Source organism: Peromyscus eremicus, chromosome 1 (assembly GCF_949786415.1).
Source record: "Peromyscus eremicus chromosome 1, PerEre_H2_v1, whole genome shotgun sequence".
NCBI classification, from domain to species: domain Eukaryota; kingdom Metazoa; phylum Chordata; class Mammalia; order Rodentia; family Cricetidae; genus Peromyscus; species Peromyscus eremicus.
Window position 1 is genome coordinate 122,479,263 of NC_081416.1, and position 26,670 is coordinate 122,505,932.

General features: G+C 42.2%; 1 protein-coding gene across 2 annotated transcripts in view; it reads right to left on the minus strand.

Annotated features, from left to right (window-relative positions):
- Akap13 (A-kinase anchoring protein 13) overlaps nt 1–26,670 on the minus strand; it is a 219,744-nt gene that overhangs the window by 17,282 nt on the left and 175,792 nt on the right. For both annotated transcript variants that reach the window (XM_059272911.1, XM_059272917.1), the window contains 10 exons: nt 19,070–19,137; nt 16,630–16,696; nt 12,731–12,866; nt 11,273–11,385; nt 10,106–10,258; nt 9,218–9,468; nt 6,480–6,605; nt 6,249–6,366; nt 4,752–5,000; nt 119–195 (listed from right to left, as the gene is read on the minus strand). In XM_059272911.1, coding sequence (XP_059128894.1) covers nt 119–195; nt 4,752–5,000; nt 6,249–6,366; nt 6,480–6,605; nt 9,218–9,468; nt 10,106–10,258; nt 11,273–11,385; nt 12,731–12,866; nt 16,630–16,696; nt 19,070–19,137 — 1,358 coding nt within the window. The remainder of the gene's footprint in view (nt 1–118; nt 196–4,751; nt 5,001–6,248; nt 6,367–6,479; nt 6,606–9,217; nt 9,469–10,105; nt 10,259–11,272; nt 11,386–12,730; nt 12,867–16,629; nt 16,697–19,069; nt 19,138–26,670) is intronic.

Consider the following 26,670-nt stretch of genomic DNA (forward strand, 5'->3'; position numbering starts at 1 on the left):
TTTCAGTGGGCAGGTAAGATGACAGACATAACAATGTTAGCTGGTTAGACTTCACACCCAGCCTAGCTGGTATGAACAGGACTTATTTCAAACAGAAGAGAATAACAGTTCAGCTTACCAATGATGCAAATACATATTTCTGGTCTTTTTCTTGAAGGAAAACTAAAATGTCAGTGAGGAGAACTGCTTGAACCTCTGCAAAGTAGAAAAGGGAAAGAGATGGAGAGAGCCGTTTATAAAATTGGCTCAGCAATGCACAACAGCCGTGTCTGAGGTCACACCCGCCCCCGCTATGGCTCTGTGATTCCACAGGACTCAGAGCCGGTCAGTGGATTTTTAGAGGTATTTTATTCTATCTTCAATGTGTAACTTTTAGCTTCACCTTCCTCGGATGTTTTGAGGGACATTACTTGATCTACAGAACAGAGGATTCAAACATATATACAAAGTTACCAACAAAGCAAATAATTGCTTTTCATCCTAGAGGCATTTTAGGTACATTGCCATAAGTCTTGCCTCAGAAAAGGTTAAGTGATCAGTCCTGAAAAGATATATCCTGTATTGCTCTGTGTGTGTGTGTGTGTGTGTGTGTGTGTGTGTGTGTGTGTGTGTGTGAACTTATGTGTCTTCCAGAGTTGACCTTGGGTATTTTCCTCTATTATTCTCTTTACCTTATTTTTTTTCCTTTACCTATTTTTAAAAAGATTTATATATTATATATACAGTGTTCTGCCTGAATGCATCCCTGCATGCCAGAAGAGGGCACCAGATCTCATTAGAGATGGGTATAAGCCACTGTGCGGTTGCTGGGAATTGAACTTAGAACCTCTGGAAGGGCAGCCAGTGTTCTTAGCCTTTGAGCCACCTCTCCACCCCCTCTTGATCTTTGAAAAGAGCGTTTCTCTTACTGAACCTGCTGGGGCTTGCCTGGCTGGACTAGCTGGTCAGTGAGCTTTGGTGACCCTCCTCTCTCTGTTTGCTGCTCCACTCAACTAGTGTGCATCACTGCGTCTGGCTTTTACGTTGGATGTGGAGATCTGAATTCAGGTCTGTATGGCCAAGTTTTAAGTATAAAATATTTTTAAGAATAAAGGTGAACATCAACCAATGTTAAATAGCAAGCAACCTTTACCAACATACTCCATGAACTATTCTTCAGTCCTCCGACCCTCCAGTGTTGGAGACTAAGCCCTCCACCTGAGCTACACTCACAGCCCACTGTTTGTTATCTTTCCCAATTTCTCATTATATTAACCGGAAATAGCAGACAGAAAAGTACCCAGAAGGGATGTATAGCAATACCTAAGTATGATGAAGCAGAGACTTTTTCCATACCCTTCAGTGAATAAGACTGTTGGGCTCACACACATAAAAGCCTGGGTTCAATCCCCAGCACTGCATAAAACAGGGTGTGGTGGTGCACACCTGTAATCCTAGCACTTGGGGGAGTTCAAGGTGGACCCTCAGGTGAGTTTGTGAGTAGTCTGGGATATCTGAGATTCTCTTACCTGTTACCCCTCAAAAGCAGGACAGAGGCATTTTAAAGCAAAAGATTAGGAGTCCCCCACCTCTTCCCGTCCCCTCCCCTCCTATTCCATATAGCTTTAACTTTGACATAGCCTAAAGCTGTCTGAGAAGAAAGCCTCCACCAGAGAACAGCCTAGATCAAAGGGGCCTGTGGGGGACTGTTTTGATCATTAATTGCTGGAGGAGGCTTCAGCCCACAGTGGCTGATACCATTTCCTGGGAAGGTGATCCTGGGCTATGTAACAAGGCTATCTAAGCAGGAGCCCATGAGCAAAAGAGAGTGAATCGGCACCCAGTGTTCTTCGGGGTTCACTGTTCCTCTCCTGATGGACTTCAGTGACGAACTGTGCCCTGAAGTGTGAGCCAGTACACTCTTTCCTCCCCACTGCTGCTTTTGGTCAGTGTTTTTAATCCCAGCAGCAGAAAGGAAACTAGACTGCTTATACAGACATACTCTAGCTTCACAGGAAGAAGTGAATTCAGCTTCTACAGTTGGTAGTCAGCCCTCTTCCACACCATTAACATAAAACTACATGTAGAACAAGAGAGTGTAATGGGGGAGGTTAGATAAAATCTCATGTTTATGCAGATCTAAACTTAATTATTTGTAATATATGACATGAAAGCGTAAGAAGGACTATATGGGGCAAGAAGGGGACCAGCAGGAGGTAGTGCTGGGGTAAAGAACCATGTATGTGTATTAAAATATCATAATGAAATCCATTATTTCATGTGCTAAGAAAATTAATTTAAGAAATATGTAGGGCAAAACAACCCATGTTTTGTCTGAATTATCATGGTCAAACTAAGTTGAGTATAAACTGCAAAATATAAACTATGACATATAAAAAACAAAACCAACAGTCTGGTGTGTAGTTCAGTGGTGTCTGAGACTCCAGGAGATCCAGGTTCTACTATCATCGCCATGCCCAAAATGGAACAAAACAAACAACTCAACATCTTTAACTGGATCCAGGAACTTAAAAATTAATCAACTCAAGATCTGACTAGTCCTCTAGGCATACAAAAGGACATTTTCTTTATTCCCTCAAGGACGATGCACATCTCCTAGCCAGCTGGTTACAACTACCAGGCTGACCCTAACATCTTTCTCCCTCTGGAAAGCAGCGCCTACGGCTCCTTGGGAAACAGTGGGCTGATTTATGTAGTCTGTCCTGCTTTCTTTAACCTCTGCCAAACTAGAATCGCCTACAAAACCACGCAGCAAATAGAATCAAGAGAGTTAAAATTTCAAACTACACAACAGTAATTTTCCATGCACCACCATTAGTTTTGACAAGTTTTTTTTTTTTTAATGTTTACTTTAAAATAATTCAGGTGTCTGCCAAAAATAAGTTCTAAAAGCCCAGGTTTCAACTTTGTTGGATCCTGAGGTTTAGATGATCAGTGTCATGGATCAGAGGAAAAACAATCCCACCCCGACCACGGGGTGTTCCGAACATGACTGGCTGTTCCTGGCAGGAGTCACGGGGTGTGAAGATAACTCAATACCAGCCCGTTCTCCACAGTGCAGGCTTTCCAAGCAGAAGTCTATTGTTCTGCTATTGGTTTGACCACAGCTTTATTCCAACAGCTGGAACCTATTCGCTTGTATTTTGGGAATAAACTGCCATGTAAGAGAAAAGAATAAAGTCTTGGCTCCAGGCAACAGCAGCTCTAGCAAATCTAGGTCCTCAGGAGAGGGACAGGTATTTCTGACCTGCCAGCCTGCTTGAAAGGTGGCCTCAAAGCAGCGGTGTGGAAGGGGTGTGGGCTAGGGCCTCAGACCACCACAGGCCTGGGAGGCCTGGGAGGAAGGAGCACTCTGATTCACCACAAGGTATCTTAAACACTGCTGACCAGTGGCGAGCGACCCTTTAAGAATTATCCAGTGCTTCTTTTTCATGTCCTCCACTGCTGTGCAGGGGCTGGTGGGTCTCTCTGAAACACCCCAAGAATTCCAATGCCCTTGTCACTTCCAATGGACTCTATACTACCCCTAGCTGTGCTGGAAAAACAAAAACCCCCAAACCACAAACCACCCCTTTTCCATGTGAAACTCTTACATTGTGAGCCTATTCCATGCCCCACAACCAGGAAGAAGTCAAGTGCCAGCTCCTCACTGTGTGGTGGGCTCCTTTGGCAGCTGGACCCAGCAGTTTCTCGTTTTTCTCATCTCCTATCACTCTCTTAAGTCTGTCTGGGAGTCCTGAAGATGTAACTTTCCCCGGGTTCCAGGCTCTCCCAACTCAATGCTTTCCCACCTCGAGCAACACCTTCCTCTTCATCCTCTGAGACTTAACTCCATGGCCATTCATCCTTCCTCTCTATTCCAGCATCCACCACACTGGAGAAGTACCCTCTTCTTGCAAGTCCGAAGTCAGCTGCCTGTACCACTGTCCCAAGCATGTTAAGGCTATGCTAAGGGCACCTGAGTGCTCTGACTGCAGACGCCTATGGCATCATGACTTTTCTGAGATGGGAAAGGAAATACTCCTGCTGATATCAGTGTGCTACCGGGACAACAGTGAACCGTGGTCTGTTCGTATCCTCAGCTCACTGAGTCCGGGACTGTGGCAGGGATACCCACAGCTGCTGGGAAGTTAGAGATCACATAGGTGGATGCCTATCCAGTAAAGGTTTGATGAAACTGAGCATGTTCCTAAAAGTAAGATGTACTGATGAGTAAAAAAAACCAACCTATCTTCCTTAAATTATTGCAGGTGACTGATGAAAGGTGAGAAATCATAAAACAAATGATCGAGTTTTCTTTAATGATCTATTTTGCTTTAGAGAAAAATGAAAGACACAAATATCATAAAGTAGTCATGAATCTAGTTGAAATACATTAGACTTGCTTTTCTCCAAGGTCTCAGAAGATCTTTGTGAGTGATAAATTCTCAGTCTTACAGATTCACAGTCCCTGACTCAGACAGTCCTGCCACTGACCCCAATCCCACTCAGCACCTCCCCAACAGTCTGCTGTATGTACTAATTTGATGCTTTGTGTTTTAAAACTTGAACTTGCTGTTCTTCCTTACTGCCACATTTCATAGGACTTGGTAAGCCACCTGAAACGAGTCTTTTTTGACATACTACTAAATGGCTGTTGCCCTGGGTGATGTCTGGATATGGCTCTCTAGGAAGAAGCGTGGTGGTGACGTCCAGAAGAATCTGGGTTTTTCCTGTTCTGCCCAGGCACACAGACGCGGCAGCAGTCTTACCTTTCAGCCTTCCAGTTGCACTCTTCAGAAACACACTCCCATCCCGCACCAGCTTCTTCCGTTTCAGATCCTCCTTGGCGAACATCTGCCCACTTTTCATCCTCATGATCGACTTGCTATCGGTCTTCGTGTAAATCTCACCGAGACGGACTTTCTTCTCATAACTTGCCACTTTGCTGTCCACGGCTCCAATCACATCCTTCACCAGGCTCAAGGACTGAGTCAGGTCTTCCTGCTCCACTTCATTGTCTAGGGAGAAAACAACCGCATGGATCGGCTCCTTGCACACCACAGCAAAGAGAAGGAGTCGACATCATCACATTTCTCTTGATGTTACACTGTCACACTGGAGCCAACACACCAAAGCACACGCCTACCTTTCCTGCTGCCATAAGCTTAATTCAAAAGGAAGTCAGAAGTTCTCAATGCTATGGATGATATGCAATTATATGCTCCGAAACAAAAGAAACCAATGCTTTAGGGGGAGAGAGCAGCAGAGGTGTGTAATAAGTTACTTAGTTATACCTTTGCCTACTCTTTAATGTTATTGCCTCATAACCTTTAATGTAACTGCCTAGGAGACACACTAGCCGAGAGAAACCACTACATACTGGTGAAATGAGACAGAGTAACAATTTTAGCACTTACAGGAAGAGAAGGCGGGAACTGCTGACCAAATCCAGTGTTGCCTGAACTAGTTAGTGCTCAGGGCACATAACGTTTTAACAGAACCAATATAGCGTCCCTCCTTGATACTGTCTATCCACCCTAGTTGTTGTGATTTAGCACTCCAAACTGCTATTCCAGGAATTGAATCCAGGGCCTTGTACTTGTCTGGGAACTAATCTAGCACTGAGCTGTACTCTCAGCCTGCTTTTCTAGGAATCGAACCCAGGGCCGTGTGCATATCCAGGAAGCACTGTGGCACTCAGCTGCTCCTCCAGCTGCTCCTCAGTTTTTGCTTTAATACAGGCCTCACTGGCTGCCCAGGCCAGACTCGAATCTGCTCTAAGTCCCAGCAGGCCTTAACTCTGCATCTCCCCTGCCTTAGCCCAAGTGGCTGACTATACCACTGGCCCCATTTCCTTCCTCTCAGGAAAACTGTGTATCAGGTGGGTTCAGCTTTGTTTCCCTATAATCTTAGCACTTGGGAGGCTGAGCAGAAGGATCATGAGTTTGAGACTAGACTGGCCCACACAGTGAAACATGGTCTCAAAAAACTAGAAACAGCAACAGAATAAACAGCCATGAAAAAATGTTTACAAGGTCACACACCTGTAACCTCAGCACTTTGGGGCGGGGGGAAGAACTGCTGTGACTTTGAGGCCAACCTGGGCCAAAGTGAGAATCTGTGCCCCCCAATCAATCAATCAGTCAATCAATCAATCAAATCGCTGAGCTAAGTACAGGCACTCGGATAGGTTCGACGGAGCATGGCAGAGCTCTGCTACAGTGGTTTCCAGGGCTATCTGGATCTGAGTTTACAAGGGGACTCACCTTTGGTACACTGCAGTATCCTTTGGAATAGAACTGGGTACTTGGTGATCCTCTGGGTTACAAGTAATATGCACTCTGGGATTCCGAGCCTTCTTACTACCGAACTGCTCATCTTCTTCTGCAAGGGAGTGGACAAACTGTTAGTCACCACGTGAGGAAGGGGGCTCTGGCCAGAATGGAGTTGCTTATGCTCCTGACCATGATGGGGACGCCTGTGTTACAGGTCAGTACCTTCACGAAGGCTTGGAAACGCTTATCCTTTGTGTAGAGGTCTTTGAAGTAGTTGACAGACTGGTTGTGCTGTCCACAGAACTTGCCATATGTCTTCTTTAAACGCTCTGCATTCTCACCTGAAAACTACCCAGGAAAGAGAACAGGAGTTACACCACCATTCAGGGTATCATTCTGTAGAAAGTTTCCAGTCTTCTTGTGAAAACTAAAAGTGCTTTCGAACTAACACTCCCCAAAAGATTAAACGTACAGCAGCTTTGGCAAACAGTTTGGCACTTTGTCAAAAGGTTAAACACTGAGCTCTCGGAAGACGCAGTGATTTCTTCTACAGGTTTCTTCACTCACAATGGAGAGGTAGATGCAGAACTACTACCACAAACCAAGTGCTCTAAAAGGTTGAGCCCAATAGTGTCATACAGAGCAACACATGAGTGCCACAGGAGCAGAGTTTCCATCCCAGCAAAGACTTTAAGGGGTTGTGTACAATACAAGAAACTACGGATGAGAATATAAGTCAAGATGCAATACCTATACAGGTCCTGAAGGGGGAGGGGAGAGGGAGAGAGGGAGAGGAAAACCAAAAATGTTCTTAAGAGAGATGCTTGGAGAAGATAGTTCTTCATTTGTAGGGCCTCACATTAAGTTCATTTTATAGGACTATTCTTGCCAGATGCAAGTATCTCACATGGAACATACATTTACTTGTATCATGTCTGTTTTTACAGATTTCCATGTAATGTTCAGGTGTGTAGTTTTACCCCTGGCATTTAATAGACAACAACTCCTTTTAGAATGAGTGAATACACTGATAAATTATCAAATGAGGGATGTGGGCTCAAGGATACCAGGGAAGGACAAGATTTCTATTTCTCAGCCAAGCCTGTAATCCCAGTTCTTTGGGAGGTTGAGACAGCCTCAGAATAAATGTAAAAACAAGGCCGAGGATGTAGCTCAGTGGCAGGGTGCTAACCTACCAAGTATGAGAAGCCCTTGGTTTAATCCTGAGCACTGCCCCCAGACCCAGTCCAATTCACATTCAACTGGCCCAGTAACTAAGCCTCTGTGTCTGCCCAGAACCAGGGATCTGGGGAGGGGAAAGCTCTAGTCACATGTGTCTGATACTCTTGCTGTTAAGGTTTACTAGCAACATTTCCTTTTTCAAAAACACTTCAAAAATAAACATCAAAAGCTATTCATGACATATATTTAAAAAATATAAAAATATTTTTTTGCTGAGTTTCTTTGAAATGGGACTGAAATAAAATCGTATGTGGAAGAAAAGTAACACATTTTATAAAGTGTTTCACAAATAGCCTATTGGTCAGCTGCCTAAACTTTAGCTGGTCTTAAGGTAGATGGGATCCTTTTCAGATGAGCCATAGGCAAAGCTCAAGACTTCCAGCAAACATTCTTTTATTTCTTAAACAGTACTGTTTCTGATGATTGTATGGCCGTAGAGAAGAAAAACTTGACTACATAATTTATTATACAAACATACACAGAAAATATAGAAAAGGGTAGATTATTGAATCTACTCTGAAAAGAAAAAAAGGGAAGATAGAGAAATGATAAGATAAAAGGTAGAGCCGGGCGGTGGTGGCGCACGCCTTTAATCCCAGCACTCGGGTGGCAGAGCCAGGTGGATCTCTGTGAGTTTGAGGCCAGCCTGGGCTACCAAGTGAGTTCCAGGAAAGGCGCAAAGCTACACAGAGAAACCCTGTCTCGGAAAAAAAAAAAAAAAAAAGATAAAAGGTAGAATTTCGAATCTACTCAGAAAAGAAAAAAGAGAACATGGATATGATAAGATAAAAAGGTACATTATTGAATCTACTTTTAAAAAGGAACTACTTGTTTTAAATAGGATAAGTAATGAAAATTTTTTGTCTGAATCTGTCAAATGTTAATGGACTAGACACTGTTATTGTAATTCTTGACTGTATATATTGTATATACTTATTGTATATACTTTTTCTTATATTAGCTATAACTTTTTTATTTTAGACAAAAAAGGGGAAATGTGGTGATATTACATCCCCAATATATTGTGCACCCTAATAAACTTATGGGGTCAGAGAACAGAACAGCCACTTAGATAGACTTAGAGGCCAGAAAATGATGACACACACACCTTTAATCCTATCACTTGGGAGGCAGAGATCCAACAGGATCTCTATGAGTTCAAGGCCATACTGGAAATAGCCAGGCATGGTGACACACACCTTTAATCCCAGGAAGTGATGGCAGGAAGCAGAAAAGTATATAAGGCATGAGGACCAGGAACTAGAGGCTTTTTAGGTTTTGAAGATTTTAGGCTTTTAGCAGCAATTCAGCTGAGATCCATTTGGGTGAGGACTCAGAGGCTTCCAGTTTGAGGAAAGAGGATTGGCTGAGAAGTTGGTGAGGTGAGGTTAGCTGTGGCTTGTTCTGTCTCTCTGATCTTTCAGAATTTACCCCAATATCTGCCTCCAGCTTTGTTTTTATTAATACACACACACACACACACACACACACACACACACACACACACACACTCTCTGCTAATTTTCTAAAAAATTTTAAGAAGAAAAATCCTTCTTTTCTTATTTTACAGAAAAGGAATCAAAGGTTAGACTAACTCCATTTGGTAAGTCTACAAATAAAAACAGTAGAACTAAGACATACAAGCAGGGATCCAGAACTACAAAGCTTCTCTGCTACCCCAAAGCACGAGAAGAATCCAAGACCTTCCCACCACTCACCTGATTGACAAGCACATCCCCTATCCTCTTGACAAGGAAGTTCTTTTCACTTTTGTCTACCAGAGACTCCTTCTTCCGCTCCAGAATCCTCTGGAAGAACTGGCTATGGATGCTGATCAGGTCATCCAAACAAGGAAACAGCTTTTCCACCATTTGCTGCTCAAAGAGCAGATCCGTCATCATCCCCCGGCTGTACACATCACTCATGATCTTGAGTGTGCGAATGTGATGTAACTCTGTCTGCATCAGCTCTATGAGAAAAGAGATCAAGGGTCTTTCAAAGATCACAGCTAAACTTGTAAGGTTAACTTAGAGCCCACCTGAAACTTTAAAACCGAGCAGACGGCCGGGTCCCCCAAGTAGTCTCATCTTATTCTGCTTTTTCACCGACCTAACACCATTTTCCTGATGATAGGTGTACTGAATTCAACAGTCTTAAATGGTTTTCGAAGTCTTCATCAGATTCAGTCCCTTTCATTTACTGTGTTCCTGCTCCCTAGAACTGATTGACATTTCACCTTTCTAAAATCCATTTCTAGAAGACATCTCTTTCATAGACTGCTGTATAACTATGCATGCAAATAAACAAACTGCTGAATGTAATGAGAAGGGAACAGATCGGGACACTACAAGGCAAAATGAACAGAAGGACACAGGCAGTATCACATCTCCACACCGCAGGGGTTTAAATGGAAACCTTTATGCTGCATATTCAAAAATTAATTTTTCACAGCCAAACAATCACCCACTTAAACATGCTAGCAGGAACTCCTTTTCAAGTCCCCTCCCTGAGAGGTAGGGCAGTAGCTCTACCTCTCAATAACCCTCACTTGTGTACCAGCTGGATGCAGCAGAACAAAAACAAGCAAAGCAAATGAAGCATCTCACCGTAAATCACCTCCTGCCGTTTGACCACATCTTTCTTCTGCTGTTTAAGGAACTTGCTGTCTACCGTCCGGCTCCAGGACTCTGCTTCCAGCTGTTTAGAGTCACTTTCAAAGTCTCCCATCAGCTGTCCTTCATTCATGTCTGTACCTACTCCTCAAAATACAAAAGAAGCAACCTCAGGATCTTGGGTTTCTGACCTCTACAAGAGGATTGTCCTCCAGGTGAAAATGAGCTAAGACAAATGCTCTGTCCTACTGTAGAGGATATTCAAGGGGAACATACCCGACATTAGGCAGGATCACTGTCAAGTTTAGGAATGAAAGACTCTATATTCAAGTCTGGTTAGGAATGATAAACACAGGTAAACCAAACAAGACTGAAACAATTCCTATGTGAAGCTGGAGCTTGAAGCATCCTGCTGTCTTTACGTACTGCACATGTTTATCTGAGTAGGCTTACAATGGTACAGACACAGAACTGAATGTGTACAAAGTCCAGAGGAAGTAAAGCATTGTTACTAGAGTTGCCTATGTGAAAATCAATGTTTCCTTCAATGGAAAGCCAACACCAGGACAGGTGCGACTGCCAATGCTTGGTACTGCAAGAGATGCTTTACAGGCAATTTAGAGACTCTTTCCAGGCAGGGGAGAAAAAAAGCAGGCCCTGCTATGCTGTGGGATGTCTTTCTGTACGCTGTGAATATGTGTTGCTCTGATTGGTTGATAAATAAAGCCGTTTGGCCTATGGCAAGTCATGTTATAGCTAGGCGGGAAACTGAAGAGGAGACAGGTAAAAGAAAGGGAGAGGCAGAAGAGACACTGCTAGCCACCGCCAGAACCAAGATGTAAAAGTACTGGTAAGGTAAGCCACAAGCCACGCGGCAAAGTATAGATTTACAGAAATAGGTTAATTTAAGATGTAAAAGCTAGCTGGTGAGAAGCCTGAGCCATTAGGCCATATAGTTTGAAAATAATATAAGCCTCTGTGTGTTTATTTGGGCCCAAGCAGCTGCGGGACGTGGGTGGGAGAGATTCGTCCTGACCAACCGTAGAGCCTGGGCAGGACACAGGAAAACTTCCAGCTACACTGCTATTTGGTAATAGTGTGACAGGAGATGCACTGGATCTTTACAGAGATTTAGTAACACAGGCCAGAGTTTCCTCTTACCCTCATCAGTAAGTGATTCTGTTGACTCATTGACCTTGCAGATTTTATTCAGTGAGTCTGTTGAATGAGACAGAAATTTCCAGGTGTTTGACATGTTCTCATCATTGCCAACTCTAGAGACAAAAAGAAAGACACATTGTCAGATACATTCTGATAAGCCGTGGTGCCCATTCTTTACTGAATCCCTAAAAAACTCTAAATGACAGTTAGCTGTAGGTTTTATGATGACTCAAGACAAACTACTCAGGTACACAGCAAAACAAAGCATTATTAAGAAGTTTACAAGTATTACTATTGCAAATTCAATCTTAGCCCAACTTTTTGATGCTTAAAAAAAAAGGTATACAGCATCATAAGTACATTATATAGAAAAAGCTTAAAATTTGTTATAGGAGCTGGAGAGACGGCTCAGCAGCTAAGAGCACTGGATACTCTTTCAGAGGATTTGAGTTTGGTTTCCAGCACCCATATGGTGGTTCTCAACCATCTGTAACTCAAGTTGCAGGGGATTCAATATCCTTTCTGGTCTCCACAGGCATCAGACATGCACATGGGGCACAGACATGCATATGGGTAAAATACCCATGCACATAAGATAAATTTATTTTAAAAACATTACATAATCACTACTCTTTTTTTCTTTAAACTTCAAATTTTCTTTAAAACTCACTATTTCAGTCACAATGTCAATGAGTTTCGATAACATCACAACTCTGAAAAGAAGATTTATAGAGATCATAGAAATAGAGACAAAGAATACCTGAAATGTGTGTCTTGGGGAGAAAACATTAGCTAATACAGAGATAACAAAACACAAACAAAAGCAGACTTTGCATCCTTAGTCAGAAATTTTAATCCACTCTAGGTCAGGAGACATGTAAGAGGTGTTAAGTCCTACATTTTTGATGACATATACTTGATGAATGGGAGGGTGGGGGACCATTTTACCCCAAACATTATAACTTTATATTTATAATTAGCCCTTTGCTAATAACCTGACTATCAACGCTGAACAACCAGTGGCCTCAGCAACATTTGAAGAGGCTACAAATGGAACTCAATGCAAATGAGCAAGAAGGAACCTAACTGGAATTGATGGCCCAGAATTCACCACTACTGGCTTTAGAGGTAAGGACAGAAACCAGACTTAAAAAGAAGCAAAACCAGGTTCATTTTAATAACACAAAGGTGTGATATCTAAGACATAGGTGGTTACAACGGCATATTAGTGATTAAATCATCTTTCCTATGACTCAGGTTCTTCCAAAACCGGCTGATCATGTACAAATGCCTAAAGCAATCCAGCTTGACAACGGAGCTCTCTGATAAACAACACTGGTCTGTATAATAAATATAAGTGTAATTACAGTACATTTATACTTCCTTTTTTTATCAAATAAGTGGTTATTTTGTTCTTGTTACCCACATGTCAACTGTGGACTCTTTAAACCCACTTACCCAGTGATGTTCTGTATGGAAACACTTTTAGAGAGGGAGACACTCTGCTGGGACCGTCTGTTAGTAAACAATGGTATAGCAGTGGCCTCATCAGGCAAAAGGACTGCAGACCTAGGGCGCTCCTTGGGCTGTGAAGCTGTAAGGGAAGAGAGGACAAGAATTGAAGCATCGCCTTTCCAGACCCCTAGTGCTGACTTATTCGACAGATGCCACAAAAACACAAAATGCTTTCAATACATTAGCTCTTAAAAAAAAAACAAGAACAAAAAAAACTTAAAAGACGGGGTCTTTCTTCATATCCTTGGCTGTCCTTGAACTCAGAGATCCAGTCAAGTGCTGGGATTAAAGGTATGTGTCACCACAGCAGTTGAAGCCCTGGAAATGCAAATCAGGTCCTCTGGAAGAGCAGCAAGTGCTTCTAACCATGGAGTCAACTCTCCAGCCTCTGCTCATTATTTGAAAGCATGATTATTTGAAAGTTTGATCAACTTCTTGAATTTTGGATGGAGAAAAAACTATTATCTGTTTAATATCATACAGGTTATCATGGAGTATTTTTCCTTAACATGACTAAAGATTAAACTGGAGCACTAATCTAAAGTGATCACACTGGCACATGAACAATAAACTATTATTCCTTCGTAAGTGAGTTCCTGCCTCAGACGTAAATTTTTGTATCTCTATCCCCAGTAGGACCAAGAGCTAAGAGGAATAAGATATGGGGCTGGTATAATTTTACACTATTAAAGGATACCTTTAATAAATAATAACACAAAAATTGATATCTAATTCAAATTCTATTTAGACAACAGAACACCAGAAACAGGGTATGCTACAATATGACCAGGTACGGGCGTACAAAGGGAGTATAAGATGTGGGCCTCTTGGAGAATATGCTTAAGGGTTACCAGTCCATAGCATATCCTAAGTGTTTCAGAAGGGTGAACAGTGAGCAAATAAAATGTTAGAGAGGAAGAAACAGGGGTTCTTAGATTATAGTGAGGATGCAGACAGGTTAGAAGGAAACAGAATATTCTGACGGGAAGAACCATATGAACGAAGGGCAAAATAATCATATAGAATTAGTACAAAAAAGAGGAGAAAGAAGTAGAGGGAGGACACACACACACACAGACAAAGAGACAGAGAGAAGGTGGAATCAGTGGGGAGAACCAGAGTGTTATGCAGAGCCCTAAATGTCCTAAAGAACAGCTTGTACCTAAAAGCTTGCAGAAGACACAAACACCATGTGACCTGAATCCACAGCTGTACTCTTGTGTGTATAAGTGTGCTTGTCCATGACAGTTCATGTTGGGATGTCTTCCTCAATAGCTTCTAAAACCTATTTTTTTTTGAAGAGAAGGTCTGTCACTAAACCTGTAGCTCAGCATTTTGGCTAGACTAGATAGTCAGCAAGCTCTAAGTATCTGCCTGTCTCTGTTCCCCAGACATAAGGTTACATCCATATGCCACCATATCCAAATCCAAACTTGGGTCTTCTTGCTTGTCCAATGAGCACTTTATACACTGAGCCATCTTCCCAGATCCAGAATTTGTACCTTTAATCACTCTAATACTGACATTCCATCTCATCCTAGCTAGAATGGCTAGTCTCAAGAGAATGAAATCATCAAATGATGATAAGGATGTAGATGAAAAAGAAACTATATTATACTGCTGGTAAGAAAAACTTAGGCCTGCCATCATGGAAATCAGTACAAAGTCTCAAGAGATTAAAAAAAAGAATTCCCACATGATCCAGCCATACCACTTACAGATGTATACCCCCCAAAAAATCAGAGTAAGGCTACTATAGGGATGCCTGTACAACACTGTACCACTGTTTACTGTAGCACTACTCACAATAGTCACGTTATGGAACCAGCCAAAAATGACAGTGGATAAATGGAAAAAGAAAACGTGATATAATGGAGTTGTATGCAGCCAAAACCAAGAATGAAATTACATTATTTGAAGGAAATTGTTTAGTAAGACAATTCTACAAAATCGGACTTACATATTTTCACATGTGAAATTAAAAAGGGGCAGGGACTTGAAGGCAAAATGAGGTACTGCTGCAGATGGATAAAGAGGATGGAGATTAGAAAAGCTGATGGGGGGGGCTGTTCTTAAAGCACATCATATACATGGAAATCTCATAACAAAACCCAAATATGCTATAAATTATTATCAATATAAATAAGAAAGTTATCTGTGAGGGTCAGAGGCAATCCACATAAAGGACCTTGCTTTCAAAAGATTATTTTAAAAGTTATTTTATCTGATGGGAAAGAAAACAGGCCTCTGAAACAGTTGGTAACATCACGGAAAAAATGTTAAGATTAAAACTGTCCCAGGAAGCTGGATGACAGACTCAAGTGGGTGTCAGTCCAGTAGCTGTCTCCATACAAGGATGGCTGAGGACCAGACTTAATATGTCTAAAGGGAATTCGTTCTTTGTGCGTGTACAGACTGGCACAGGCATTTTCAAGTGCTCAGGAAAGAAGGCACAAGTGGTGCTTCCAGGCTTGAGTGGACGTTAACACCACTCAGAGATCTATGAACAGACCACAGGGCTCCACCACAGTCTCTGACTCCCAGGTCCAGTGGGGGTCTCAGGATCTGCACATGTATTGATTCTTCAGCTACATGCTGAAAGCACTGCTCTGGTAACATACCACACAGGTTCCTAGGGAGCCAACTCAGAGGATAACCAGCACTGCATTACTTCTGGTAGCAGTTGGGAGTAATTCAAACACAATGTACACTCATGAAATATACCTTGCATCAGTCTGAAACATTAGCTATCGTAACTCTGCAAATGACACCGAGCGAAGAAATACATGTACAAAACAACAGATCTTCTCACAGGTATGTTTGACGAAAGAGAGAGAGGTCAGAAAGATATGCATTACATATATTACACAGAAATCCAAGAGGATGAGGAATGAAAACACTGTCAACCTAAAGTGAAATCTTGCACAATGGGAAAGATTAGTTCTGGTTAGTTTTCAGGTTTTAAATTTTATTCTATATTCATGTATGTACACACTCATGCCATAGAGTCCATGTGGAAGCCAGTGGACAGCCTGTAGAAGCTGGTTCTCTCTTCTACCATGTGGGTTCTAGAGACTAAACTCTGTTGTCAGGCTTGGTGGCAAACCCTTTTACCTTCTCAGATCTCTTATCCAACCCAAAGCAGTGTTTTAAATAAAAAAAATGAAAAATTACATTATTATTATTATTATTTGGGGTGTGTGTGCACGCACATGCATGTAGAGGAGGTCAGAAGACAACTTGTGGGAGTCGGATCTCTCCTGAATTGTGGGTCCTTGGGATTGAACTCAGGTAGTCAGACTTGGCAGCAGACACCTTTACCTGCCTGAGTCACCTTGCCAAAACCCTCAAGGTGTTTTTTGTTGCTGTTTTTTTAAGTGCGAATGGTAGAGTATGATTTACTCGGTTTTGTATAACATTTGAGAACCTTGGGGAAAAACAAAAAAAAAGAATCATTCATATAATTTCACATGCTGTATGTGAGCTTAACCAATAAGATCTCATTTGTGTCACATTGATGTGAATGAAGCACTAAAATCAACCATTTTCTCTGGTGCTGAAGAGGAGACTGAGTTGCAGGGGAGTAACCTGCTCACACACACAGGCTCCAGTCCCCCTTTCAGCTGATGCACACACTATGACGGGACACCTTCAAGAAGGGTTTGATGGTGTAATGCTAAGTCGCTGGTCAAGGAATGTGGCAGAACAAAGCAGTGACCTAACGTGCTACAGAAGAGGTATAGGATCTTGCCAGGTAGCTTCAGCTAGCCTCCCTCAACAAGCAAGCCTCACAAGAGCATCAGGTCTGAGTGCACGCCTGAGAGGTGTGCTGAGCTACTTACACTTGCTTCTCATGATGACCGTGGGCAGCGACGATGTGTCATGTGCCTGGAGGCTCCCTTTCGGCTGCTAGAGAGAAAAGAAGGTTACTACACGAAGACTGCACTGACGACTCATCCTCCATCCAGTCTCCAGCAGCCTGGAGTAAAGAGAACATGGTGCTGGGCCATGGCTACCCCCACCTGCCATCCTCTGGGCTCACCAAGCACTGCAGATGCTTAGGTGTGTCCCCACCCCATCTCAGGAATGCTTTTTGTCACCTACGCTGGCATGGCACTCTTCCATTTCCGTAAGTACTCTCTCTTTGCTATAGTCACCAAAGCCTTTCCTGACTTAAGAGAAACTGCCCGTCCATATCTACACTGCACTGTCAGTTACTGAAGAGAACCATCTGTGCCCTGTTCATTCTGCTTTCTTTCTTTCTTTCTTTCTTTCTTTCTTTCTTTCTTTCTTTCTTTCTTTCTTTCTTTCTTTTTCTTTCTTTTTTAAATAAATTTATTTACTTATTATGTATACAGTGTTCTGCTGGCATATACGCCTATATGCCAGAAGAGGGCACCAGATCTTATTATAGACGGTTGCTGGGAATTGAACTCAGGACCTCTGGAAGAGCAGCCAGTGCTCTTAACCTCTGAGCCATCTTTCCAGCCCTTCATTCTGTTTCTTTGGTGACTAGCATTTGTAAAATGTTACATTCTTAGGTAGAATGCTAATTTTAGTTAAGTTTTGTGAAGGCATACACAAAACATAGTTTGAGAAATTATAAACTGAAGTATATACTCTGAAACAAATCACGAGGAGGAAATAGACCACTTTCAATTGAAAATGAATACTTCCATAGGTATTATAACCATATACAAAAGGGATGCTAGTCTCTGTACCATCACTGTTGTACAGAACCACACACTCACAGTAACAGTCTGATCCGAGACCATGAACTTAAAGGACTGAGTGTGAGTGGCAGAAGCAGGAGGGGAAATCAAAGTCCAAGTGGGCGACTGGGATGCTCTTCCCTTTCAAGAGCGTCCACTGAGCACCCACTCACTGATTGCTCTCTGACATACAATCTTTCAAATTCCAAGACTCTGTCATCTACCTGACCTTCTCCTAGGTACTCAGTATACTGTATTAGTCAAACAAAGATTCCTGCCTTCCTGCTTATCTTCTAGTGGGAGTAAGTTACAGATGGAAAAAAAAAAAAAGACAGAGAAAAATGGTCCCAGGAGTTTTGTAACACTGGAAAAATGAAAAAAAGGGTAGGATGAGGGAAACTGGGGCTGCTGGGTGACAGGTAGCACCAGTGAGCTGAGGGATGTAGGAGCTTCCAATTTTGGGGGAGCAAACAGAAATCCAAATTGGTATAAAACCTAATTTCTATGTCTTTGCACAAACTGAATTTTTAAAGTGCAGCATGAGTTAAAATATACATCCCTGAGCTAAGAAAATTCAGATACAGAAGTTAGCCATCTTCATTAATTCAGCACGGCCCAGAGTGAGGTCTGAGGATGACCTATGTCATTTGGGAGCTCCTTAGAAAAGCAAACTCTTCAGTCCACTCCAGAACTAGAAATCCTTTGCGGGGAGGGGTTACAGATCTTGAGATGATGTTGACACACACTCAAGACTGAGGCCACTGCACTAGGTAATGCGGTTACTGATGAGCATCTGTGTAGACACATCTGGAAATTCTCTATGGAAAAACATTTTATGTACAGTTGACTCACACAACACTGATAGTCACACAGGCTACCTAAACGACATGCTTTCAAGTTCGTGTGGCACCAGTATTGGTACTTCCTGTTCTTGTACTATGTCCCCTCTGCTACGATATGGACCTTTGGAGAAAAGACCAGACAGACTGGTTCTGAATGGAGTAGACCCTCCCCTGCCCATCACATATCAAGAGCCTCTGGTTTCCACCTGTTGCCCTCATGCTCCTCGGTAGGGAAGCCAGACATTTCAGTTGCAGAGTATATTTGCAGAGCGAGTTAGGACTCTCACTTACACAGAAACACAGAGAAATGTCTAATGTATGGAAGTTCTAAAACAAATTTCCTTCTCTTTAAAATTTTTTTGAGATAGAGTTTCACTCTGGTACAATGGCTAATATCAAACCAAGGAAACCATCCTGGCTCAGCCTCCCACGTGCCGTGATTACAAGTGTGAGCCTCAAGCTCAGAATTTCTTTTATTCAAAGCCTCAAATTCTTGAATGTGTTAATCAAGAAGGGGGCTGATCGTTTTAAAGAACAATTATCTTTAGATTAATATGGTCTCTAAAAATTGGCACTAAATGATTAAAATAAGCAAGCAAGTAAACCAACCAACCAACCAACCAACCAACCAACCAACCAACCAACCACAATCTAAATTCTAACACGTGGGTATTTTGCTATTTTAAACCACTGGATTTTGAGCATTCTAATAGCTAGAAATGTCTTACCTTCATTTTGACCTTTGCACAGGAGGCTAGATTTTCTCTGCAGCCTTTGTGGACAAAAGCACTACAACCTGGAAAGGAAGCAGAAGGCAAGGTCACAACAAGAAAGCCAACAGGCCCTGGATTCTGACATTCCACCACTGCTGCATGGAGCTGACAGACTTCCACTCACAGTGAAAAATGTTACTACTAACTGAAAGGACATTTTAGAGGTATTTACTAGGAAGCAGTGGTATTTCTGATTAACCAAAAGAAGAAGTCAAGAATTTTTCAGGCAGGAAAACTGGGAAGCTATCAAAACTAAGAGTTTAAATGTTTGCCATCAAGATGTTGTGTCTACAGGGCCCAGAGAACCCTGAGCTGGAACTGACCTACAAGTCTCCTCTCTAAGGAGGAGGTACCAGAAGGGACCATGCAAGCACCCAAAGGAGTGAAGCATCCAGATGCCCTACCAAGCTATAACACCTCTGAACCACAATGACCAGCACAGCATGCTAATCTTCAGGGTGCAGCAGTAGCACATACACAATAGTGGCCGTGACCAACAGTTCACTAAATAGACTTAAGACCCAGTCAACAAGAGGGAAACCGACGATACTTGGCTACCGAAGCCATGGATCTTGGGGGAGACTCTACAACTACCACTTTAATAAAACCAGCATAATTCCTAACTATGTTCTAAATATTTGTCTTTACAGCCACAGATAAGTGTAGTCCTTGTCCCTCATCAAGGAAACTCTTCTTTGCAAGAGACAAAGGCCATCATAGGAAACTATAACCAACCAAACTGCAGAGTTGTGGAGCTTGTCCTACAAAACAACTACAAATCTACAGAACAACTCCCACACCCCAGGCTCAGGAACATTGCCAAAGACGGGGTGGAAAGACTCTAAGAGCCAGAACATCAGGGAATTTGCTGTGAGGTTATGTCTCCTAGGATGTCAGAAGATACACCCATAAAGTCTCACCAAAACTTTCTAGACATAAGCTGAACAAGGACAACAATAACAGACAAGTTAATGTGGACCTCCAAGGAAAGACCATGGAGGATTCAACCCTACACAAAGTACTATAGGCAACCAATGAATGCTGAGATTGGGTAGTCCGCTCCAGGGAAGAGCACACTGATTGGTTATCCAATACCAAATGGTCAACCATGCAAACATACATGCAAGTATCATTATACAGACTGAGCAGGTTGTATTTATATATTTAGGAACACACACATATACACACAGAGGTACACACATATTTAAGGAGGAAATGACACAATTATAATCTCAAAAATAAAAGAAATAATGAAAAAAGGTTATGTCTAAATTATAATACAATATATAAAACTGCTAAAAGGAGCTGTAAAAATTTCAGGACAAAGACCTGAAGATTTTTACCCTTCTTGAGATCTCAAATATCCCGAACCTTTTGTACTCCATTCCCTGAGTCAGAAGCCATGGAAGAAAGGTGACTACAACTCCCTCAAAGCACCCCTGGGAACCCTGACTCAAGAGAATGTGGGAGATTTCCTGAGACAAAACAGACTCAAATTTACCAATGACACATTTTATCTCAAAGTATTTTTTATTTTCCATTCCCGTGGCCTACAAGGGCCACTGATGTAAAAACCATGCACTCTGTGCCTCAAAAAGGTCATCAGCTCTTCCTGCTGTGATGAAGTCATAAAAACAGACTGTGCCAAGAGGCCAGAGGCAAAGCACAAACAAGCAAAAGATCTGTCTTTGGGGACAGCTGAAGAGGCGTGTGTCTCCTGGGAAAGGCTCACTCAGGAAATCAGCAACAGACAGCATTTCACTCGGCATGGCTGCTTCAGGGAGTACCACAGGAAGGCCTTGTCCTAGCCATCGAGGTCAAGATGCTCTTGGACTTGGAAGCTTGGACTTATGGATGGCAGGATAAGAAGAACTTGCTGCTATGAAGGAGACTGCCAGAAATCCAGATCCCAAAGGCCTTCCCATTCCTTCTGCAGTGGTTGTTCCTGCAACGCCTGCTTGGTCCACTGGGCCCTTCCTGGACACTAGCAGTCACACTATGCTGGGGTTTTGTCAGCCTTTTCTCCTGTACTGAGGAGCTTTAACTCTCTAGTACAGTACCTGGGTCCTGATGTATATTCCAATGTCTGTGTGTAAACCCACAGGCCATTGTGCATAAACCAAGTGCCCAGACACAATCTTCATTACTGCATTTGAAACACACGGTGTCCACTTAGTAACAAGTAAAACAGGACACACAGCAGGTAAACCTCATTTAACTCAGGTCCTGATTCTGATTACCACCATAAGCCCCAAATAAGTTCCTTTTCCACAGCCTTGGTTTCCTTGTCTACAAAACAAAAAGAGCCGGGCGGTGGTGGCGCACGCCTTTAATCCCAGCACTCGGGAGGCAGAGCCAGGCGGATCTCTGTGAGTTCGAGGCCAGCCTGGGCTACCAAGTGAGTTCCAGGAAAGGCGCAAAGCTACACAAAGAAACCCTGTCTCGAAAAACAAAAACAAACAAACAAAAAAAACCAAAAAGAACCGTATTCCCTGTTTTAACTACTGGGGAGATATGGTGAGGAAGAAACTCATCATCCATTTTCCAACATCTGATAAGGTTCAGGGTGTGTGCCAACTTCACAAATTGTCACCGAGTCTAGTGCCATACACAAGGATGCTCTGTGGCACTCTTTGTCACACAGACAAAGTGAAAGTGACCCCATATCCTAAGCAGTAGAACGGCTTGAAGTGTGTAAGAGAGCTAAGTGCCAGGGTCTGCATCTATGTAGCCAATATTTCAATTCTCTAAAATAGAACAATGGGGAGAATAACAAAATTGCACAGTGAGCCGCACAGGCAACAGTAAACCAACTGTTAAAATGACATTTTGTTCATATGAGATGGAATTACAAACCACCGATTATATAAGTGCTTGTTTGGAGGAAAGAATGAAGGAAGACTGGCACAGGGAAACAGATGCAATGCTAACTGTGAAGGTTCAGTTCTTAAAAAGTGAAGGGTGAAGTACTGTGTTCCTTCCTTCCTTTCTCTTTTCTGCGGTGATAGGGGTCAAACCTAGGGCCTCATATAGTCTAGGCAATCACTCTACCACCTAGCTATATTCTTCCATTTGGAGTTGGGGTTCAACAGGTTCCTATTACACTGTCCATGTATAATATCTGTATTAATGGCTTTTAAATTACAAACATCAGTGCATCAAACTTTATTACCCTCAAAGGCTCCTGAGATTCTTATTCTTTAAACATAGTAACTGACCACATTTGTGATACATTATACTGAAATACTAATTTCAGTATCACAGTTATAAAATGCATCTTTCCTTTTGTTTCACTCTAACTCTGTAATATCCGGGACATGGACAAGAAATAGAAGAGGTGACAGGTTTGTTTGAGAATCTGCCACTGTTTCTGATGTGTAAATGGGACAAACTAAGAGTCCTGACAGAAATCACTTCCAAGCTGGCCCCTCGGGCTCCTTTCCTCCTGGTCTCAGCACCCCTCAAAGGCCCAGGCAGCACAGTGGTTAGGGGGGCACGGTAACTTCTGAACAGACTCCAGCAGTTCTCATGTTCTTGGGCCACTGTTTGAGATTTAAGAACAATTCCACTTCGTGAGTCACAGAAGTAGAAATAACATCTTGAATGTGCTTCCAGCAGAACTTTTCACAGAAATTCATGTTTTTAGTTAACTGCCTCTAAACCCACAACCTAGCTTAAATTTTTACTATGCCCAATGTTATAGCTACAAGTCTTCATGATAAACAGTTCACATGGCTGACTGTTTACCACACTGAAGCACCTACTTGAAAAACACTAAACTCGTCACCAAGTGGTCCTGGACTCAATCCATAGAATGGTTTTAGTGCTAGGCGTGAGTGATTTAGAAACTGCTAGCCCCAGTGACATCAGCCAAAGTCATGGGATTTAAAACCGTATCATCTGTTTTACAACAGATAATTGCCCAAACAAAAGACTCAAAGACAAGTCTAATAGATTTATTTAAGCACACTGCCACAAACCATACTATGTTGTTAGGAAGATCAAAGAAAATTTATCTGGGCTCTCTTGGGAAGCAGGTACTCACACTGTCCTTTGCCTAAGTACTTTTCTCTCTCAATGGCTGTGTTTAAATCTATGTTAATCCCTTTTTAAAAAAATAAACTTGTTAAATGCTCATAAAAAAGGAAAAAAAACTGATTTAGCCTTCTTTATATTTAAAACATTCCCTAAGAGTAGTTAAGTGGCATGATTCCATTTTTTTTTCAAAATTCTTTTAAAAAAGTCATAAAGTACAGTGGTTTATAGGCTCAGAGGTGACCCTTAATCACATTTCTTTGAAATTAAAGTCAACAGCTCAGCCTGCATCTATCCATACATCTATCTCCGCCCACAAGGAAGCATCCAACAACAACAACAACAACAACAAAATGGAGCAACTTTACATGCTGGAGTGATCATTTATTTGTTGCCCCCTCCCCCTTCGGTAAACCATCCATGAGAGATCTTTGGTGAAATGTTACATACTATGCACTTTGGTTTTCAGCAGAAAAGCTGTCATACACAGCCAGACTTTTGAAGAAAGGAATATTCAAGTACTTTAGTGCACTGTTCTATCTACTAGCAACAAAAATCTATGTGGGAAAAATAATTAGATCCTTTTTAAGGACACAGGAAGAATGGCCTTTAAGAACAAACAGAAACATTTTCCTCCTATGGGAAAATGGCAAACTCTAAAATTCTAACAAAAAGGAAAGAAACACCACCAGAAACAAAGCCAAACCAACCAACCACACAAAACCCAACCAGCCCACGGAACAAGCAGTCACTCAGAAACACATGCTCCAGAACTCTTTCTGCAGAGTCGTGTTTAAAGTCGCTGGGGACTTTCAGGCGCTGTCTGGTCTGGACTGATAGTGCTTGTATGCAAAAGCATGTGAGAGCTTCTTCTTAGCCAGCGTTAATAACCACAATGCTGATGCTCAGAACGAGAGGAAAGCCACAGAAAAGAGCTAAGCCATCTTGACTAACTGCTCCTAACAGCAGTTTTCGTAAGAACACTGGTAAACAAAACTGAAACAAAATAAAGTGTTCTTCTTGATCAAGAACGGACTTTATTGCATAAGCTCCTTATTTACTTCTTCTTCTAAGTATCAAGTATCTTTTCTCCAGGCAATTCATCTGTGTTTACTATCTCACAGAAGCAATGAATTGATTCTAAATTACAGAAACCATCCAGTTCCTGAGGTGCTGCTTCTGAGGAAATCCAAAGGGAAAAACCAACCATCACTCGATGCTAACTCACATTTCCTACTTAGGCTCGGTCTATTGTTTACTGTTTTGGTCAACAGAAATAACCCACCACCAAAGTACTCAAAAGCTGCTCACACAACAGAATACAAACCAACAATAATCTCAGTGTCACTTCACAACTGTTAAAAGCAAACAAAACAAAACCACTGGCAAGATTCAAAACTTTGAACATACCAAATTCTTTATTCTGAAGGACTCCACTGAGCTTTCCACAAAATAAATGATTTGTGGCAGCCAGAAAGAACAGTTGATTGTTCAAAGGTAGCTTTACAGACTTTAGAATGAAGAACTGCAAAGACATATATTTCCCCCATTAACCTTAAACCTGGAGTACAGTTTGAACTAAGAAAAAAAAAATTCTCCTAAGGTTTCTGCTAAATTCATTTACTTTGAAATATTCCTGACCAGAGGTTTAGGCTTTCTCTGACACCCAGGATTAGACTGCCTGGAGCATACAGCCACTTTGCTGCTCACTATTTCTTGTGGCTATGATTATTAACACTTCTGTGTTATTCCACATCGGATTCACTTAGTCTGACAGATTGGTCCGGGTGTAATCCCATGGTCTCCGTGATGTTGACTTCACCTAAAAGTCCATCCTACCAATTTCCTGGTATTTGGGATACGTGAATGTGACAGATGACAGGAGTAAGTCATTACAAACCACCATAATACATCTCCATCATGTCCTACAGTTGATCCTTCTAAATCATAAGCCAAAGTCTACAGAACAGCCGTCTGGGATATGAAGCTCCACTCAGTGGTCAGCAAAACAGGTTTTTGCTAAACAAAAAGAAAAGCTGCCTTTTTCCTAAAGGCACAGTGGTTTCTGAAGAGGTAGATAACTAACTGCAGAGATGCTACATTTCCTGAGAATCTTGGTAAGATCCTCAAAACGCGTGGGGTGGGGTGTGTGTGTGTGTGTGTGTGTGTGTGTGTGTGTGTGTGTGAGTGAAAGAAAAAGACAAAAGATTCCTGGATTACTCATATTTCCTGCTTCCTGCCAAGATAACAGATGGGGCTTCATACATACAAATACGTGCTGAAGGCTCTGTCCTTCAGGGAGCCAGGAGAATCAGCCAATTACCTTCACTCCTTTGGAAAGATGACTATACACAATCCCATTGCTTTTACACCTCTAGTGCTCCTGCTCTTCTCCTCAAAGGAGGAAGCTGCACACCGTTATACACAAGCCTTCCTGTTCCCAGCAAATCGCTGCTTCCTGAGCAGGGTGGACTCCTGCTTCCGATGTGGAATGTCTGCAAACTGAAAACGTACTTCTGAACCTTGGGTACTTATCGGGGTAACAAGCCTTGAGCTCCTCTGTTATGCTCTCCTGATGGTCTGTCTGCGATGTGAGATGGGTCAATGATGTGGGCAGGTTTAAAGTGACAAGAAAACGGATGGGAGCTGGCAAGGACACTGAGTCTGTCCAGAAAGCCCAAACGCCTATTATCCCAGCATCTGCCACTCCAGTCTGAACTATGTGCTTCAACTGATCATCTATGTTTACTAATAAAACATGAAAAACGATAAAATGAAAATAAAATCCTCAGAAGGGAAAGAAAATGTCTGGTGGGCCATTTTGTGTGTGTGTGTTTTACAGAATAGTTTAAACAATAGTACTTTCTAATAAAACAACCTTGACCAAAAACCTGTCACAGAATTTTGAGATCCATTAAAAATATATATAAACTTAAAATACCCGTGGAAATTTCTAAATGTTGAGTTACTTTTCATGTGTGTGAGAGAGAAGAATGGGGAAGGGGGTGGGGTGGGGTGGGGGGCAGGAGTGAGCTACCTTGTTTGAGACAGGCTCTCTCTGTTGTGTGCCAGTGGCCCACAAGTTCCTAGGGCTTCTCCTGTCTCTATCTATTTCTCATAGACACACTGGGATGACTGACGCACAGTACCACACCTGGACTTACGTGGGGTCAGGTCTTCACATCTGTGTGACAACTGTTTTACCTAGCAGCCAACTCCTTGTTTTATTTTTAAATATTTAAAAATGGCATGTGTATGAAGGGAGGACAATCTCTTCCTGTCATGTGGTCTCTGAGGATTGAACTTAGAGGTCACCAGGAATCTTGATCTGGTGAGTCCCTGTTTTGTTTCTGTTACAGGATCTTTCTATGTAGCCCAGGCTGGCCTCAGAACTCCTGGCACTCCATCTGTCTCAATACCCCAGCACACTCCGCTTTCATTACTTTCAGGATTGACTACTAAGGGTGGGACTACTGTTCAGTGGTAGAGAGCTTCCGTGGCAAACATGAGGCTCCAGGTTG